The sequence below is a fragment of the Diadema setosum genome, chromosome 18, assembly GCF_964275005.1.
Source record: "Diadema setosum chromosome 18, eeDiaSeto1, whole genome shotgun sequence".
Taxonomy (NCBI): domain Eukaryota; kingdom Metazoa; phylum Echinodermata; class Echinoidea; order Diadematoida; family Diadematidae; genus Diadema; species Diadema setosum.
In genome coordinates, this window is record NC_092702.1 from 7772459 (window position 1) to 7792167 (window position 19709).

The 19709-nt window shown below is 40.7% G+C and overlaps 1 protein-coding gene across 1 annotated transcript; it reads left to right on the forward strand.

The window, feature by feature from the left end:
* The first annotated feature begins 320 nt into the window (after nucleotides 1-320).
* On the forward strand, nucleotides 321-18697 carry LOC140241661 (ectonucleoside triphosphate diphosphohydrolase 4-like). Its single transcript, XM_072321404.1, has 10 exons — nucleotides 321-371; nucleotides 3409-3791; nucleotides 4774-4924; nucleotides 5866-6029; nucleotides 7373-7530; nucleotides 8702-8874; nucleotides 9841-10171; nucleotides 12087-12169; nucleotides 17762-17923; nucleotides 18381-18697. The coding sequence occupies exons 1-10, from the start codon at nucleotides 364-366 to the stop codon at nucleotides 18643-18645; spliced, it is 1878 nt and encodes a 625-aa protein (XP_072177505.1). The 5' UTR covers nucleotides 321-363; the 3' UTR covers nucleotides 18646-18697.
* The last annotated feature ends 1012 nt before the right edge of the window (nucleotides 18698-19709 follow it).

Below are 19709 nucleotides of genomic sequence, written 5' to 3' on the forward strand. Positions count from 1 at the left end.
TGATATTAGATATATACAAATTTAAAAGAAATATATATTTTTACTTTTTAAATACACAGCGAATCTTTAGATATTTACTTTACAACGTTGCCGTAAACACGCTTACACAGCTACAGCTAAACCGTACACGTACACCAAGTGCTTTTGGCTGAAACACAGCCCGAGTTACACGTCGCCCAGAGCAGAGAAAGCCGGTTTCAAATGTTGGCATGTTATTGGATAAGTAGAACCTAGTAGCGTAGTTTGCTCATATCTGCTCAAGTACACCGGGAGCTATGATGCCTGGGAATTATTTACCCAGCGGCTGAGACCATCTGTATTTTATTTAAGGCACTAAACAAGAGATTTGGCTCCATCACAAGTATGGTTCGGTAAGCCTTCACATGCTGAATACTGAGTGAACTGTAAATATACGAGACTTCGTTAGTGCATTGTCATTGTCCATTGATTAATTTAATGGTAAATTACTTGTAAGTTGTAGTAGGCCTAGTACGCAGCGCAGCAGCTGGATGAGTCGCTCTGGAGCGGAGGTGTGTTGTGTGACTAGTGAATACCATGTCCATGATAGGTAAAGTTTCTAACTAGCATGATCAATGACAAGGTAGGTTTAATCTTGACTGAGATTGGTCTGTATCTGGTCGTCAGGGATATATTTTAGGCATGTTACGCGGAGACTGCGTCTGGCTTCACAGATCCCCTCCCCCTCCGACCTTATGCTAGCTTACTTCATATAAAAATCAGATGTAACCAGTTAGATCTACACCAAGCCTAACTATACACAGCCCAGTCGCTGTACATGGTACGTCGCGACAGGGCTGTACGCGCGCGACCACCAACCACTAGGAGAGCGACGTAATCGTATTACGATAGCTTTGAATTTTGATACTTAACATCATTTATGTCACCTCAAACTCAACGAGTATACTTTTCAATATTTACTCTACATCTGATGCTATCAGTATTCAAATGTACGCAATGAAACTTACCGAAATTGATCATCATATCCAGCATGTCCACACGGCTGCACGGTACACAATCTTTCACGCCAGGCCTAACTATACACAGCCCAGTCGCTGTACATGGTACGTCGCGACGTACCGACGGTCAGGAATTGCGCCAGAAAGTGTCATTTATTTGTTCCACGGACTTATCGCAAGTGGTCTCCATGGACCCAGTGTGGCGAACTATTCTTCTGTAATAGAAACATGCATTTAACGTGAGTAAAGTATTCTGTTTAAAGGAGAAAAGTATACATTTTCCTAAGTTTTGTAGTTGTGTTGAGGTTCCTCACTTTGAGGCTGCATGCCGCACTCGTCAGACGCTGTTTTCGCATAGCGTAACAGCGTCTGGTCGGGCTACACCAAGCCATGAAATGAGATCAATTATCCGTAGATTGATACCTAATATAGACATAAAAAGTATTGAAATCAGCCGATTTTTTCGTTTTCTTGTTAAAATCTTGCATTTTAATAACTTTTCGCGTTTGCGATTTTCCCATTGCAGTAGCGAGCGCCCTAGCCTAGTGGCCGCTAGCGGCCCTAGCGGCTTCGATTTGCCAATCATCGTAAGTATAGAGCTGAGCCAGAGCGCGGCGTCCGCGGGCAGTCGTAAATCACACAACACCATAGCGAATCCCGCGGCAGCAAGCGCGAAGCTCTTCACGGGCTCCGATCGGGCAGCCAATTTCACTGAAACTGGCATTGCAAGGTCCATTTCGTGTACCGTTCTTGCCACATGCGCTAACTTGCGCTCGATAAATTTTCCTTTCAAAAAATCAGAAAACATTTCAATTTTGAAAAAAGTGAAGTTTCGATACTGCCATATTTTGCGCAATGTGGATTAAGTACAAAATGCACCAACGGTCACGACAAATAAGTGCGAAATTTCGACTTAGCATGCCGAACAGATCGTCCTCCTCGGGCTACTACTGTACTAGCGGTAGGTAGCAGACGCAAACCCACATACAGGATGGCAAAAGCAGTTCAGGTTTGTGATTCGAACATGTTGTTTGCAGTACGGCCGTATTACTTTTGAAAAGAATGATATCAGTGCACCCCTGTCATAACTGCTACAGCTAGTGATCGTCGCAAATGGGCTCAGAAATTGAGCACAGTGCGTGTGTAGAAAACGATGTACATGCGCGAGAGTGCCATCTAGTGCTGAATGACGAACGCTACTTATGCATTGACGTCATCACTCGCTTGACAACCTCTCGCGACGCCATCTTAGAGGGCAAGCGAAGTCCTTGACAATGCACGCGTGCAGCTAGCTAGTACAGTTTTTTTTACCATCAAACAAGTTTGACATGACATGACACATTATGCAGCAATATTTGGGTAATTTTCTCAAATTGTGCAATCGAAATACAGTACCACACGTAACTAGAGAATTCCTAGGTTATATCGCAGAAATTTGTATCCATAGCGCAACATCGCCGTTCTGGGAAATGTATGTCGCCATTTTGAATTTCATTAGCCAATCACATGCGAGGTACGTGTTTTAGTAAAAAACATGTAGAAATCTACCTCGCATGTGATTGGCTAACGGATTCGTAGGTTGATGAGCTGTTACGACCGCTGGTTTGAGTTGCATCTTTTTTCATGAAAATTGTGCCAAAATGTTGGATATATCATTAACCTGGTGAATGCAATGCATACCTCAAATGTCGATTTTGCTGTACAAGCTTAAATTTCCCGATCTAGGGCTGTGGATTACATGCAATAGAAAAGACAGTAAAAGAAACACCGATGCTGTGTGTAAATGCCCGTTGCCTCCCATGTAAAAGCATGCTCTAGCAACGCATCGCTTGCCCTCTGAGGGAGGGCGCCCTTCAGTTGGTAAGATCGTGACGTCATATGCATAAGGTCTATAAAGTCCTATGCAGAATCTTGTACGTAGTATAGAACATAGTAAGTTGTACATACAGACTGAAGGCTATCATACTGCCTTACTGGCTCCTGCCAGTGGTCGCGCACAGACCAAATGTTACAATAGACCCAATTTCATAGCTTTTTTTAAATTCAAACAAGTTTGACATGACATGACACTGTACACGTTATGCAGCAATATTTGGACTCACTGGAGTAACTTTCTCACATTGTCATTGTGCAAGTGAAATACACAGTAACTACTAGGTTCTGAATACTATTGAGTACTAGTACTACTAGGTTAGATCGCAGAAATTTGTATCCATATCACAACATCGCCATTCGCTAGCTGTAAGTCACCATTTTGAATCCGTTAGCCAATCACATGCGAGGTATGTGTTTTAATAAAACACATAGAAATCTACCTCGCATGTGATTGGCTAACGGATTCATATGTTGAAGAGCTGTTACGCCCGTATCAACGGGCTGGTAGTTGTGTCTTTTTTCATGAAAATTCTAACATTGCTTCTTTCTCATCCAGGTGTCCATGCTTCTTGCCCCTCCCAGCGGTGTGGCACATCAGTTTCCGCCTCACCCACTGCAGGAGGCAGACGGCATGTCTCGCCCTCGTCATGTGCCTCCTCCTCATCATCAGCATTACCCTCATCGAGACCGGCGCCTACTCGCGGTCGGACCGCCAGCCCGCCAACTACGAGCGCTACGTCAAGAAGTACGAGCACGTGGAGGCCACCGACACTGACAACCCAAACTTGTACTACGGGGTGGTCATCGACGCTGGCTCCAGTGGCACACGGGTCTTTGTCTACTTCTGGCCCAAGCACACAGGCAAGAACAACGAGCTTCTGCAAATTCACCAGATGAGAGACTCTGGGAGGAATCCCGTCGTAAAGAAAATAAAACCAGGTAAGAACGTATGTTTAGGACTTGTACTCTAGCTAGATGAGGATTTCTGAAATTACCTACAGGTGAAAGGTCAAAGACTGCTTCCCAGCTAGAGACATGTCAAATAGATACAGTTTGTAGCAATTGCAGCTGTGAAAGTTGTATGCATAGCTGTTAATCTGTTCATAAGTTTTTTTTTTCTCTGGCGGCAAAATGTTATTGACTGATTTGCCTCGATTATCATAAAGTACTAGTAGATGCAGGACAATAGTACAATTAAAGGACAAGTTCACCTTCATAGACATGTGGGTTGAGTGAATGCAGCAATATTAGTAGAACAACACATCAGTGAGAGTTTGAGGAAAATCGGACAGTCTGTACAAAAGTTACAAATTATTGAAGTTTCTGCTCAGTCATGGCTGGATGAAAAGACTACTATAGCTTGTGATGTCACATGTGTACAATGATATAAAGAAAGAATAAAGAAAATTCAACATATTTCCATTTTTCTCGCATAACAAAAGAACACTCGACTTCTCTCTTTCAGAAGGCAACAGGAATAATATTACCCTTAACATACGTCAGTAACAAGTCGAAGAAATTTGCACTTTATTTTAAAAGTAAAGTTTTGTGAAATTCTCTTTTCATTTTCCTGATATCATTGTATGCATGTGACATCATACACTGTAGTAGTCTTCTCATCCAGCAGTGACTTTGCAGACACTTAAAAAATTCATAACTTTTGAACGGATTGTCCGATTTTCCTCAAACTTTCACTGATGTGTTCTACTAATATTGCTGCATTTTATCAATCCTTATGTATTTGAAGGTGGACTTGTCCTTTAAATGTGATTCCTTTCTGAACCCTACTACAACTGTATGTAAATGACACTGCATGCACTACAGAAACTTGCTTTGGTGAATAAACCCATATCTTGACAAAGTGATGTTTCACTGGTCTCAACATGAGCTCTGCATCCCAACCAAACTTCTTGAACCACAGGCCTAGCTGAGCTGGCCTCCAACCCCCAGGAAGCCAGTATCTACATGAAGCCCCTCCTAGACTTTGCTGTGGGTCACATACCAGAGTCCAAGATTCCCGAGACGCCGCTGTACATCCTCGCCACAGCTGGCATGCGCATGCTCCCAGAGAGGTTAGCCAAAATCTATCCCATTCTTTATTCCATATTCATGAGCATGAAAGATATTCGCTGTTTTCCTCTCCTGCACATCTTACTTTTCTGTTCTGTTGGGAACTGTTGTCTCCACAATATTGTAAAACCAGAAATGTTTGCATGCATGAAACTTTCATGAGGAGCCAAGTTTTGCAATAATTAAGTAAAACGCACACAAAATTTTTTTGCCCACGCAAAGCACTGAATGCCTGGACAAGGCTGTACACCGTGTTGGTCAGCAATTTGTTAAAGTTTCATGCCACGAATGTTTTACAGTATATACTGCTATTCCTTTTCTAAAGTCTCCTAGCGGTCTTAATATTCTTTGGTGAAGCAGTAGTACCCTACTCATCTACCTGTATCTAGTGCGATATGCTTGGCTCCTTCACAACTTCTCCATGTCTGTTTCCAAACAGAAAAATGAGATTTGCTCAACAATACTTTCTAGGCCTACAACAATTTGTTCCCCCACAGGCCTTTTATTTGTAGTGAATTCCAGGAGTAATGTTGAAACTGATCAAATGAAGTGAGAAACTAGAATGATGGCCAAACGCTTCTAAGACATTCTTTTCTGTGTAGACAGCACATGTACATTTGATGTTGATAGATAACAGAGCAAGCATTCATATTTACCATGGGTAAAGTTGTTAAATATTGAAAGTCATGAACAAAGAGCTATTTGGAAGCATAGCTTTGAAATTGGTAGATTTGACAAGACTTGAATTTACACTGATTAGGTTTACCAGTCCTTATTCCTCATTGTTTGATCTCCGTGATTGATTGACAGTATGATCAAATTGTTGCACAGAGGAACAAAAGTGTAATTCTATGAATTACATGGTTCGACCACATGTTGGTGAAAAATTATCAGGAGATCTATGTAAAGTATTGTTTCTCCTACGTTTGCACTGTGTTCACAGTCAATCACAAGCCATTTTGGAGGACCTGCGCAAAGATATTCCTAGGAACTACAACTTTCTGTTTTCGGAAAAGAATGTTGAGGTGATCAGTGGCAAGCAGGAAGGGGTGTATGCATGGATTGGAATCAATTATGTTTTAGGACGCTTTGATCACAGCAATGAAGGTAAGCAAGAGACTCAAGTGTTCACCCGAAGTCCTAACAAGCAATAATAAAAAAGATATTGAATGTAGACCAATCAACAGATTTGTTTTGTTATGAAAACAAAAACACACTACTGTGGCCTCTTACAGCTGTATTTGTAACTTCCCAGAGTTTGCAACTGACCCAAGATGCTAGTCTTGTGAACTTCTGTGTCTTGACTTGGTGCCATGTGGTGAACTACTAAAGTGCCATCTATAATTATAAAAAAAAAAAAAAAAAAAAAACTATGTAGACTTTTTATCAGGGCATCATGTCTTATATCGTTGCTGGGGCGACAAGACCTTGTATCTGCAATTTTGGTGAAAATTACTTTTTTGCATTTATGGTCAAATAATCGGTTAAGTGATGTCCTGTCCAAATCCTAGATGTCTTACCCCCAAAATGAAGCCACCATGGCACGTCAAAGGAATGGCTGTCCCATTCAGTGTAGTGCTTTGGCCTCCCATGTTTTTTGGCTCTCCTGAACATTTGACATTTTGTAGATACGAGGTCTTGTCGCCCCAGCGACGATATGGTTAGTACAAAGCTGTCATGTACAGTATGCCTTTAATATCATTCATTGAAATTATTCCTTCATACCAAATACCTTTGTGTGCAACAGCTGTACTTTTGTGGTGAAAGAACTATAATTTTTCAATGTGCTTTGACAATTTTTCTTGAATGAGATTATGAATTCATTTCGCTTCCATGTATTCATCACATTTCCAGATGAAACCTTACAACTGTATAGATATTTGGCAATACTCTGTCAAGTAGTTTTGTATATTTTTCTTTTAAACACAGAAATGAAAACAATGATATAAGAAATTGAATAAAGCTAAATGCCTTTCTGCAGTAATTTTCTTTAAAAACATGAAATACAAGTAGCGTGATAAGGATACTGACAAAATGTGAAGAAAACAACTGAATCAATGTGCTTCTTGGTCATAGAATGTGTTTTCAATACTCCTACATTAATAGGGCCTACTGTGGGCATACTGGATGATAACTTGTTATGAACAGACTTTCTTAATCGTGCTTGTGTTTAGTCGACCTGAATATTAAAGTCATTTCTATGTTGTTTGTCAAACAATATTCACAAATTTCATTACATGTACAGATCCAATTTGAGCTGATATATGAAGGTAACGTTTTGGATTTGTGTACCAACATGTGCATAGTTTATGTTGTGAATGTTTAAAACTGAATTGTTGTTGATATTTATAAATCATGTTGTTCATTCTAAACATATTTCAGGTACAATGAAGAAACATTCTTATAAGTCTTTTATTGTATTTTCCTGCCCCCCCCCCCCTTTCACAAAGATGAGCCAGTCGTTGAGGTCCAGTTACCGGGAGCGGAGGCGTCGCCCATGACTGTCTCCCGGAAGCGGACGGTCGGGGTGCTGGACATGGGGGGAGGGTCCGCCCAGATCGCCTACGAGGTTCCCCAGACTGTAAGCTTCAATCTGGCTAGTCCTAAGGTGTATATCATGTCGCACAAATTTTTCACCATGTGGAGTAGAGTAGAGTAGAAGCAGCAGTAGTCTAGTGCTATTAAAGACCGCTTGATTCAATCAGTCATCTGTAGCTGCATGTTGCATGATTTTATGTTTTATTCACGGCTGTGGATTTCCTCAGCCACTTTGGGTACATATGTGTGTATAAATTTGTGTCGATCACAATCTGTCAAAGTTGTTCACAATGAATTAATTTTTTTTTTTTGTTTTTGGTATAATCAGTCACCCCCCTCCCTTTTATATGTGCATATACTCAGTGTTGCTCTACCGGTAATCATAATTGGGCTGTTGGGCTGAAATGACTTCATAACACATACCACTCAGGATAGTTCCAATTTACTGAGAGTCAGTACCCACCCATTTCCTGTCACATTTCTGTTATGCTCACCCAGACCGATCCTTCTCGTCACAGTTATTAATTAAAGAAAGGAAGAAGAATTACTTTGTGTTGAAGAAGGCACAAGAGCAAATCCTCTTTGTGTGTCTGAGTCACACTAGACAGGGGGTTGCTGAGGAACGATCGAAGAATCTTCTCAGTGCTATTATTCCATAATAGGCCTTGTTTAAAGTTCATCTCAGCTGAAGATGTCATTCAGTGGAAGAACGACACATATCACATTGTAACTGACACATCCAGTTCATTACGCAGCAAGCACTCACCGTATCCCGTATGATTTTGCCTTTATATTTATTTTAATGCCTTTGAGTGCCATGCTTTTGCCCTCAGATGAACAAGAGTTTTCTGTTGCAAGCAATGTCCCTTTTGCACCATATGATTATTGCCGTTTTATGTGTGACCTGTGAAACTATTGCTAGAATCTACAGCAATCTACTGTTTTTCCAACACTATAATATCAATCAATAATCCATCTGTGAAATTGACTTGTCTTATGCATGAACTTTTTTCTTGCTTAAATGTTGATCTCGAAGGAGCCATTCTGCTGAATAGACTAGTCACACAAGAAGATATGTCTCTTGAATCTCTCCGATATCTGTCATTCAAATGAACTTGTTCCTTGGGGAACCTCTCTCTTCAATGAACCTGTCTCTTGAGTGAATATATCTATTCAATGAATGTATGTCTCTTGAATGAATATATATTCAATGAATGTATGTCTCTTGAATGGACCCACAGGAAGCAGCCGCCAAGGACTTGATAGCCGAGTTCAATCTTGGCTGTGACCAGCATGAATCAGACCACGTGTATCGAGTCTATGTCACAACATTCTTGGGATACGGAGGCAATGCAGCGCGGGTCAGATATGAGAGCATTCTAATCAACTCCACTCTTGCAACTCTTGAGAAAAGGTAGTTATAGATGATCTTTTAACAGAGAATGAAACCCAAATGTATTTGTGGATTCAGGGAATACAGCAATATGAGTAGGACACATCAGTGAAGTTTGAGGAAAATCGGTCAATCCGTTGCAACATTATGAACTCTGTAAGGTTCAGTGCGGGCTTCGCTGGATGAAAAGACTTCAATATTTGGTGACGTCACAAAGATGGACAGTGATATAAAGAAGATATGAAGAGAATTCAGCATACTTCAATATTTCCAGCAAAATGAAAGAGCATTTGACTTACTTCTTTTAGAAAGCTGGGATGATGATATTAACCTTAACATACATCAGTAACAAGTTGAGGGAATGTGTACTTTTCACTTTAAAAAGTACATATTCCCTGGACTTCATGTCGATGTAAGCTTGTTTTTTGTTTTATTTTACATTTCAACTTCAGGCAAAGTAAAAACACCAAGAAGACCCAGAAAATTTATACAAAATCAGTGGCTATGCAAAGATCAGGGTCAATGGAACTAGCAATTTGGAAAGGAGAGGTACACTAAGGATGGATGAAAGGATGGCACATTAACTAAGTAAACAATACTTACAAAAACCTGCATACAAAGAGTGCTTGTAAGATTTCACATGTGCTCAACAACTTCTTGAGCAAAAGGCTGTGTGGCTAATGTCTTGTAAGTATTTTTGGCGTGTAATTTGTAGATGTGAGTGTGTGTGTGTGTGTGTGTGTGTGGGGGGGGGGGGGGGGGGGAGTGGAATGTCTTAGAATTACCGGTAACTGCAGTTTGACTTTTAATGGTGTTGTCTTTTTTGTGCAGATACCGAATTTCAGTAGAGGGAAATAAGCATCAGAGACATTGCGGATACCTGTAATAATTTTAGGTATTTTAAAGCAGTCATACTGATAGGATTTGTAAGGTATTGCAGGCTGTCTGATTGGTTTTATTTCTGTTTTTTTTTGTTTTTTTTTGCAGTCAAACCTCAGTCGGCCTGAGCCCCTCTTCCCCATTCCTAGACCCCTGTCTTCCCCTGTCCCTGACGGACACAATCGTCCGCTACGGCCGCACCTTCCACTTCAAGGGGACGGGGGACTACATGGCGTGCCGGGAGGCCATGACTCCGGTTCTGGGGTCGGGCGCCACGCCCTGCCAGAAGGAACCATGCTCCCTGGGTGGGGTCTACCAGCCGGACATCAACTTCGATAACTCAGAGTTCTACGGCTTCTCCGAGTACTGGTACTGCATGGAAGACGTCCTCAGGATGGGCGGGGTCTACGAGTATCACAAGTTTGAAACTGCAGCTAAAGTAAGCCATGACCTTGTGCATCTGCTTTACCTCATGAGATTTGGATTTCTACAAACTTGTTATCGAGTCTCTCAGTGATTTGCTGTTCACCATGCGCTGAATTCTTTGTGAAATGAATGTCAGTTCTATCCCTTTATGTGCCCCAACTTTTGGCTTAACTTGCTGTGCTTGTTCATTGGCCTTCAGTGACCCATCCAAACTTGACCTAGTTGTAAAGTAAACAAACCCATTCAGGCGTACCAATGTGCATCAATCTAACAGGGAGGTCATAGTGACACAATAACAATAAGGATAGAAGGGAAGTAGGTGATTTGCATTCATTTACAACCAGTTTCCAGACATCTGAACCAATCAGTAACCTCTCCAAACCTGACCTAGTTACAATGTTAGTAAGCCCACTCGGGTGTAGCAGTGTACCTAAGTCCAACAGGGAGGTCATGGTGAGACAATAGCGATTTGGGGGATGAGGCAATCTGTATTCATTCACAACTAGTTTCCAGACACCTGCGCCAATCGGTGAAGAAAGCACTTCAGAGTGCGTGCCAATCAATTACAAAGCACAGCATGAAAGGGTTACTGAGGACTAGCACTCATTCAAAAAAGTGCATTCTTGTTAGGATTGGTGTTCATTCTCTGTAGAATTAGGTACATGGTGAACCCGCAGTTAGTGGACTTACTGTCTCAACAAAGACACATAGCAAATTACTTGATACCCAAATGACAAATATCTTGTTTGATTTGCTGTATTTTTTTTATATGATAGCTCTCTCAGGAAATCGTCATCAAACATCATATTGATGAAGTTGCCATTCTCCTTCTTTTGAAGGGACTGTACAGTACTGGTTGAGGTGGGGATTCATGTTTTGAACATTCCTAAGTTAGATAATGAGAAACCTCTTATGAAATATGAAAGAGCATGTAATTCTAAGAAGGATTCAACGTTTATTTGATGAAAATTGGTTTTCAAATGGCTGAGATATCCAAAAAAGTGATAATGATAAAAGACTACAGGCTACACCTTTTATTAGGATCTCTTTGTTTCACCTTGATTTTGGATATCTCAGCCATTTCAAAACCGATTTTCATCAAATAAACTTTTGATGCCCCTTAGAATTGCATGTTCCTTGACATCTCATAGAGTGGTTTCTGAATATCTCGCAAAATGTTAAAAGCTAAATCCTCACCTCGACCAGAACTGTGCACACCCTTTAAACAGTCGTTTTTATTGATAATGAATAAAAGCATACATTCAGCCATACTGAATTGCATTTTCTGTATTTTGTTAACCTATGGATGCAACCTCTGCTACAATTTAGATTTATTTCAGCCAAAGTGTGTCATTATCTATGTTAGAAAAATGCATGTATGTGTATGTATTTCATTTACCTATTGTGCTATCTCAATGTAACATTACTGTATAAGCTGTTATTTTTTGCAAGAGATTAATTTTCACGAATTTTGCGAATCACAGTTGGATCGCAAATTTAACATCACACAAAAATGTTGTCATGAAATAGGCTGATAGTGCATATACGATAGCGTTGGTGTCAATTCGCAAAAACAACATCTCGCGAAAATGTGTGTGACCTCCATATTTGCGAAATATCTGTATAAGAAAATAACAGCTTATACAGTACTGTAAGACTGGTTTTGAGACTGAGACGGCTGATCATTTCTATTTTACACCATCTACAATTTATCTGACATATTTAAACATCCCCCCCCCCCCCCCGATCCCTCTTGAAACTAACGGGTTTGCCCAAGGATGAGTCTTGTCAATACCTTGTTCAGCATCTCTTGCTAAATAGGAAGAGTCAGTCTGAATTCTTCATTTTCGTGAAGACATTGTTCCTCGCATTGTGATGAATAACACCGCATGTTACATTCCAATTTCTTTCTTTCCATTATCTTACAGAATTATTGCGCCACCAAGTGGTCACTTTTACAAGAGCATCATAAAAAGGGTTTATATAGCAAAGCCGATGAGCACAGATTAAAGTAAGTCTAATCTCTTAGAAACAAAGCTGAATTTAAACCACATGCACCCATTTCCTTTTTCCTTATCAAGATGCACAATGCGTATGAATCAAACAAATGCATAGATTTTAGACCGATTGATATGAAATTCTTTATGAGTCCAGCATCTTTGAATACCTATTGCATTTTTTTTTTTCTACAGACAGGTCAGATGTAAGTGATGTAACAGTTCTCACAATGTAGTATTCCTTAATTTGACCTGCTTGCCAGAGATTAGAAAAAAAAAAAAAGATGTTGTTTTATGTTCCTGATATGTAAACCAGGAGGCTCTGTGTAGCAAAATTCATCTTTTCCACAATAGCATGTAAGGTCAGGAAAGAACTTATTAAGGATTGAAAATATATACATGTATGTGCTTTGTTTCTGCATTACTGCAGGATATCAGTTTTGTATACCATTTATTTTTGTCCCCGCCGAACGAGTTCGAGCAGGGGACTATGAAACGGGCTCCGTACGTGTGTGTGTCTGTGTGTCCGTGTGTCCGTGTGTCCGTGTGTCCGTCCGTGCGTCCGTGTGTGATCAAAATGTTCAAAATGCTACTCCTTCGCCATTTCTAAACCGATTTCAGGGCTCGACCTTAGCGGGAGCCCGGGGACCATTGGCTCCCCAGAATCGCTACGGGCTCCCCAGAAATGTATGAAAAAAGCCCGGCTGGCTCCTTAAGTTTTTTGCCGTATAGCCACACGTTTCAAGACAGAATCATAGTTTATGTACACAATCACACTATTGACGAGCGCGAGCGGCCCCGGCGCGCGCAGCGAGCCCTGACGCTCGAAGTTATTATCCCTGCAATTGCAATATAGACTACACACTGAACATATTTCATTCTCCAGCCGGCCCACGTTGCCCGCATGTGTGTGTGTCTGTGTGTACCCGACGTGTGTGTGTTCCTATCTTCTATTATAGAATACTAGTAGTGTGCGCACTTGCAATTCGCTGCTTGCGTACTGTGTACGCCGAATGGAACTTCGCGCGCCTGAATCCCTGTCGCCTACGGACCGTGGATGTTTACATCGATCGCCGTGGTCCCCACCCCATGTGTGGCCGGCTGGGGAGCGTGAGTACGAGTACATTTAGTAGCTTAGCTATCACACACTGTAGCCAGCTGCCACTATGAACAGTACCCTATTTTGTTTTGAGTCGGGGTAGAAGCACTCCGTTGTGCAATGTCTGCTTCTTTTTCTCTTCTTCTTCCGCTTTTCCCTTGCCTCCCAAGTATGAAATGATTTTTAGAATGTTGTGTGTGTGTTTTGTAACGTTATTGCATCATTTTTCTGCAAGGAAGAGGTGAGTTTCTGTTCGTGTATTGATGAGCACTGCAGTAAATGTGCAGGTGAAAAGCGTTCGAACTTTCTTTCCCGAGTATCGTGGAAACTCGATGTATTTCTAGGCCTATTAAAGGAGATCTCATATAACAGAATACTTATAACAAACTATTTTCCGATCAAAATGAATTAATTTCCTTTGTTTTGTATCATTTATTGACGATCCCAAGGATCTCGTCGCAATACAGAGTTTCCAATGTGTATTAATTTTCGCGTAGCTTTCGGTGCTGCAAACTTTTGCTAGGGCCTAATCCTACTACTAAACTTATCGTTCTATTTCTGTCGTTTCTCACACCTCGTTTGGTACGATTTCTTCCATTTTATATCACTTTATCCGTTCCCTTTATACTTTGAAATATTTAAACAATGCTTTCAAGTGTCTCGCACTGTTATTTTCGTAACAGCGATTTCTCCGCTTTGCTGCAATACTTTTGCTAGGGCCTAATCCTACTACTAAACTTATCGTTCTATTTCTGTCGTTTCTCACACCTCGCTTGGTACGATTTCTTCCATTTTATATCACTTTATCCGTTCCCTTTATACTTTGAAATATTTAAACAATTCTTTCAAGTGTCTCACACTGTTATTTTCGTAACAGCGATTTCTCCGCTTTGCTGCAATACTTTTTCGAATCGAAGCGACGTGTGTTGTCTTTTCTAAATATTTGTGTTGTTGGGAGGTGTTGATACTTTGTATTTGTTATTTATTTTCCTCGGTTTTTATCTCGAGGGACTGTGCGTGTTTCTTAATGTTCATAGGAAAAGGCTAAAATGATCTGAGTGATGTCTGATGGTGATGATGAAAACTACGCTGGTATAAAAAGACAGCTTACAGCAAATGCTGAGCGTACTTGCCGTTCGTTTTATTTCACTTTCCCTCTTATTCTTCTTCCCCCTTACTCTTCTTTCCCCTCCAAAGAATGATAAAAAAAAAAGAAATTACATACACCTCACAACAAAAAGATCCACGATCTACCAACCTTCGTAAAGTTAAATCTAAATGTTCAATATCAGCACAGAATAAGGAGAAAACATGTCATGAATTACAATAAATTAGAGCGAAGAGATTGTGAAATACTGAATACGTGCGCGCAGTCTCTTCGGCTCGAAGAAACTTGACACCCACCCCGCTCCCCTTGTGGAAATTTCCACAAAAGCAGGTGCCACACCCAGGTGCGTGCCAGACGAAAGAATGCGCGCACTGGAATAAACAGCGTGTAAATATCTTGAAAATATCGATCTCGAGAAGAACCAGCTCAGTTGAATTAAAGGAATCATTGCAAAGATACCGTGATTCTACAATTCTATAGCCTTTCTTTTGGTGCATAGCAGGAAACATCAGTCGAATATGGTGTACTTAATCGAATATCTTATGTTCCCTGAACAATAAAAAAAGAATCGATTAATCAGTCAATTAAAAAGGCAATCACAGAAATACTTAAAAGGTCTCGTATGCCCAGACAAATTCACTATGAAGTAGGTCCAATGAGATGCAGTCATCACATGGTTAGACAGCAAAATCATGACAATTAATTTCAGTTCATGCTCATCATAACTGCATATTACTTTTCAAAGTTTTGGCTATCAACATTCGTTCGTAGGTGTTTTCTTTTTTGTTTGTTTTGCATGTTTTTCCTCGTGAAAGACGTAATGACTTCTTCGTATCGAATGTAAACTGCATGTTAAATACCGTAAACAAGCCATCAGCTCAGCTATGGCACATTCGATCCATCGAACTTGCAGTAACCTCTATAGGCAGGAGCACATGGCGCATTCCTTTAACTTGAAAGTACAACCACGTGTTTGCACATTGGCGCAACCACACACAGCGCGGCATTTTGCGATCATCGTTATAGCAGACTTTCCGATTCCAGTCAGGGTAAAAGAAATTGGAATACCGGTACTTTCGGAAAATACTGATGTTTAAAATCCAGTAAAATTAAAAAGCTTGAAAACAGCGCATGATTATGTTTTATAGTAAACAATAGTTGGAAACACCGAACAGAGTTTTGCATTCACTCACACAGAAGCTTTCTTGAGAAGATGAAAGCATCCCCCTTCCCTGCTAGATAGTGGAAGCTTCCATAACCAGCCCAGCAAGTTTCTGGAGGTACATACATGCACTTGTAGTCTTGTACACATGCATTGAGAGAAAGCAATCAATCACCGCTGAACATTGCGTAGTTTGGATTCTTTATCGTGCTAGTGACCAGCTCGATACTTCGGCATGTATCGTAATGTTATGTTAAAGAGCTTGTAGGCCTTATAAGTCGACAAGTTTAAATCAAAATGGCAAAAAAGAGGGAGGTGGAAAAAATACAGATTCTGGTGGAAAATATGGATTTTGGAGCTGCTGAGTACGGATTTGTGCTTCCAAAGATTGGCAGCTCTGCTGATCAATCAACATGTGGCGTTACATAATTGTTTCTAACCCACACCTTGCAGCTAAAAAAAGAAGAACCGAGAAAGAAAGATAATAATTATGAACAGACCAGGGTAAGAAATTACACAAGGGAATGGGAGAGGGACCACACAAAACACCTACACACACACACGCAGGTGCACGGCAGGCACAGGCACAGGCACACACACACACACACACACACACACACACACACTGTGACTGTGCTAAAACCCGTTAGATACTAAGAACCAGGTATCTCCGGCTTGTGTCTGGAGAAATGCATGTTATATCTAAACGAAATCTTCTCCACCAGGTTAATACATGTACATGTAATAGACCTCTACTGCTGATTGTGACTGAGGGAAACGTGGCTCTCTAAAACTCAATTTGGCTCCCTAAAAAGGTCCCTGAGGAGCCCGGCTGGCTTCCTAGAAAAAAAGTTAAGGTCGAGCCCTGCGATTTTGATTCTGTTTGCTTTATATGATAGCACTACATGGGAGCTTTGAAACTTCTATACAGAATTTCAGTTGTGACCTTTGACCTTGACCTTTGACCTATATTGTACATTTTGCTTCAAAATGCTACTCCTTCGCCATTTCTAACCCGATTTTGATTCCGTTTGCTTTATATGATGGCACTAGGTGAGGGCTTCAAAACTTCTACACAGAATTTTGACCTTTGACTTCTTTGACCTTTGACCTTGATTTTTGACCTATATTGTACATTGGCTACAACATTCTACTCCTTCGCCATTTCTAACCCGATTTCGATTCCGTTTGCTTTATGTGGATGGCACTAGGTGAGGGCTTCAAAACTTCTACACAGAATTTTGACCTTTGACTTCTTTGACCTTTGACCTTGATTTTTGTCCTATATTGTACATTTTGCTACAAAATGCTACTCCTTCGCCATTTGTAACCCGATTTCAATTCCGTTTGCTTTAAGTGATGGCACTAGGTGAGGGCTTCAAAACTTCTACACAAAATTTTGACCTTTGACTTCTTTGACCTCTGACCTTGATTTTTGACCTGTATTGTACATTTTGCTACCAAATGCTACTCCTTCGCCATTTCTAACCCGATTTCGATTCCGTTTGCTTTATGTGATGGCACTAGGTGAGGGCTTCAAAACTTCTACATAGAATTTTGACCTTTGACTTCTTTGACCTTTGACCTTGATCTTTTTACCTATATTGTACATTTTGCTACTAAATGCTACTTCCGGCGGGGACATATATTACGCACCGCGTAATTTCTACTTTTCCTTGTTATCCTTTCTTTTCCTGTGTAACATTACATTGTATCAGTAACCGTATTTATCACCAATACTTTTCCCCATCAACTATATCATTTGGTCAGTTAAGTAGCAGAAGGAAGGAACTTATCGCGGGTTTAAATTTGCATTGTTGTCATTGTGGGTCCTAAATGGAAAGCTGTTGTGGCCATCAAAGACTCACTTCTGAGGTCCTGAATTCTCGTCAGTCGGCAGCAGAAGTAATACTCTTTGGCAAGACTTATTATTGCCCAGGCCATCAGAGGGCACTTAAAGTTGTTTGCCTCATGATTATTTACTTATAAGCACTTAATTGCTTCCTTACTGACCATGAAAGCAACATCCAAACTCAGCTTCTGCTTAAACTTGAGTAGAGATATGTACTGGGTAATAAGTTGAAATTGCTTATTTTGGCATTTGTTTCAATATGTGTAAGTTAAACAGAAAGAACAAAAATAGCTGAGTTGAATTCATTAAAAGTGTTTTTTTTTTTTTAAATCACCTGTAACAAGGAGTTAACGAGTTTGCATACATGTCATCTCATCATCAACAGATACCAGTGTTTTAAGTCAGCGTGGATCACAACCGTTCTCCATCAAGGTTTCAAGTTCCCCAATGACTATCACTACTTACGGTCAGCAAGTCTGATCCACGACAAAGAAGTCCAGTGGACATTAGGTGCAATACTCTACAGAACAAGATTCTTGCCACTGCGGTGAGTTTGCTTTGTTTGTTTGTTTGTTTGATTTTCTGTTCAAATTATGCACAACCTACCTTTACATCTCCCCATGCCCAGATGTGATCAGCTGAGTGATATTTTTAAAGTTGTCACTGTTTAGAGCTTATCGTAAAGTGTTTTTGTCTCAGCTCTCTTGCTCATTGTTATGTTCCACGAAAAAGGCAATGTATTGAATCTAAGGAAATGAGGGGGAAGATAATTCCCATTCACTGCCCAGCACACTTGTAGAACAATGAAAGCTTTAATTTGGTACTTTGTATAGCACACACTGTTCTTACTACAGTCATTGTTATTTGTCTTCAGCAAATGTTATAGGATGAATTGTCTGTTCACCAAATATGCTAAATTCAGAGTTAATCAACTTCCTGTTAGTTATGACGTGCTGTGAAGAAAGTAGAAATATGAATGTGCAATCTGTTCTGTTGCTTTACAGAGAAATTCAGCAGGGGGCCTTCCAGAAATCCTACCGCCCTCCTTGGATGCGGGCAGCGGCCCCCTGGCTGTCCAACCAGTACCTCCTGGTCGTCTGCTTCCTCGTTGTCATCGCCTTCATCTTCGTCTACTCCCGCTGGCTGGGACGGATGCAGTCGCCGCGGGCAACGGGCCTGAAGCGAGTGCCCACCATGGCATACTTCATGACGGAGGAGGATCAGGTGCAGGATGGGGTCTACGAGATGTCGGGCGTGAATCTCAGCTGATCGGGCTTTGGTCATGCCCCCTTCCCCGCCTAGACGAGACTGAAGAGTGCAAAGCCCACAGCACAGCTCCCTCTGTTGATGAATACCGGAGAAGGTACCAAAGGAGATATCCCTGGTTTAAAGGAGCGGTGAGAGATTTCCTTTAAAGCAGTCTGTTTGATTGTAATCCTCAAAACCCTTTGGTGGTCCTGTGATGTTGTCAGTGCAGAGCAAGGTCATTTGCGATTGATTCAGCTGGTCAAGACCGCAGTATGGGTACAATTCTCTTGTATTTGATCAACAGGATAGATAGAGTTACCTCATCTCTGTCCCTTGTGTCCAGCTATGGTGCACTTTGTTACATCTAGGTATTACAGAGACTACTCCAACAGAAGGATTGTGAATTGGGTAGTGCCATGACTTTCTGCATAGTATGACATTTTGTCGCTACTTGTACTGTAGGTACGTTGCCTTGCTCTGTGAGCGTATGTGGCTCATCATACATGTAGTCAGCTATGATCAGTGGGAGATTTTTAGAAGATGGAGGCATGGACTCTTCGTCCTTATTCTTGAGAAATTTCTATGGCGAGATTAGGTTTCTCAAGGTTTTCTCTGAATTGGGGTCATACCAAGGAATATGGGTTTGGTTTTTGTCGACTTCAGTGTGATATTTTTATCAGTTTTTAGATGTATTGGAAACTATGGTGGGATTGAAAAAAAATGTCATACTTTTATAGAAGAAAATTATTGGAAATTTGTGTGGATATCATAGCACCTTTTCTAACAGGGCTCTGATGAATGGACCATACATGCGTGAAATTATTGATACCACTGTTGAATGCTTGAGCCTGAACTGGATGTTAAAAATCCACTGAATTGCACTTTTCTGTGTGCAATTCAGTCTTATAGACTGCAAGACATGAATATCTCAAGAAAATACCATTTATCTATCAGTTTAAACTGAAATTTTACCTTATTGGAGTGACGAAGGGAAAGGACCATTATATGTAGGAGGTCTGTGCTGGAGGGAAGTGGACACAATACAAATGATCTGCACTCAAGAAGCTTTTTCTGATGCAAAATCA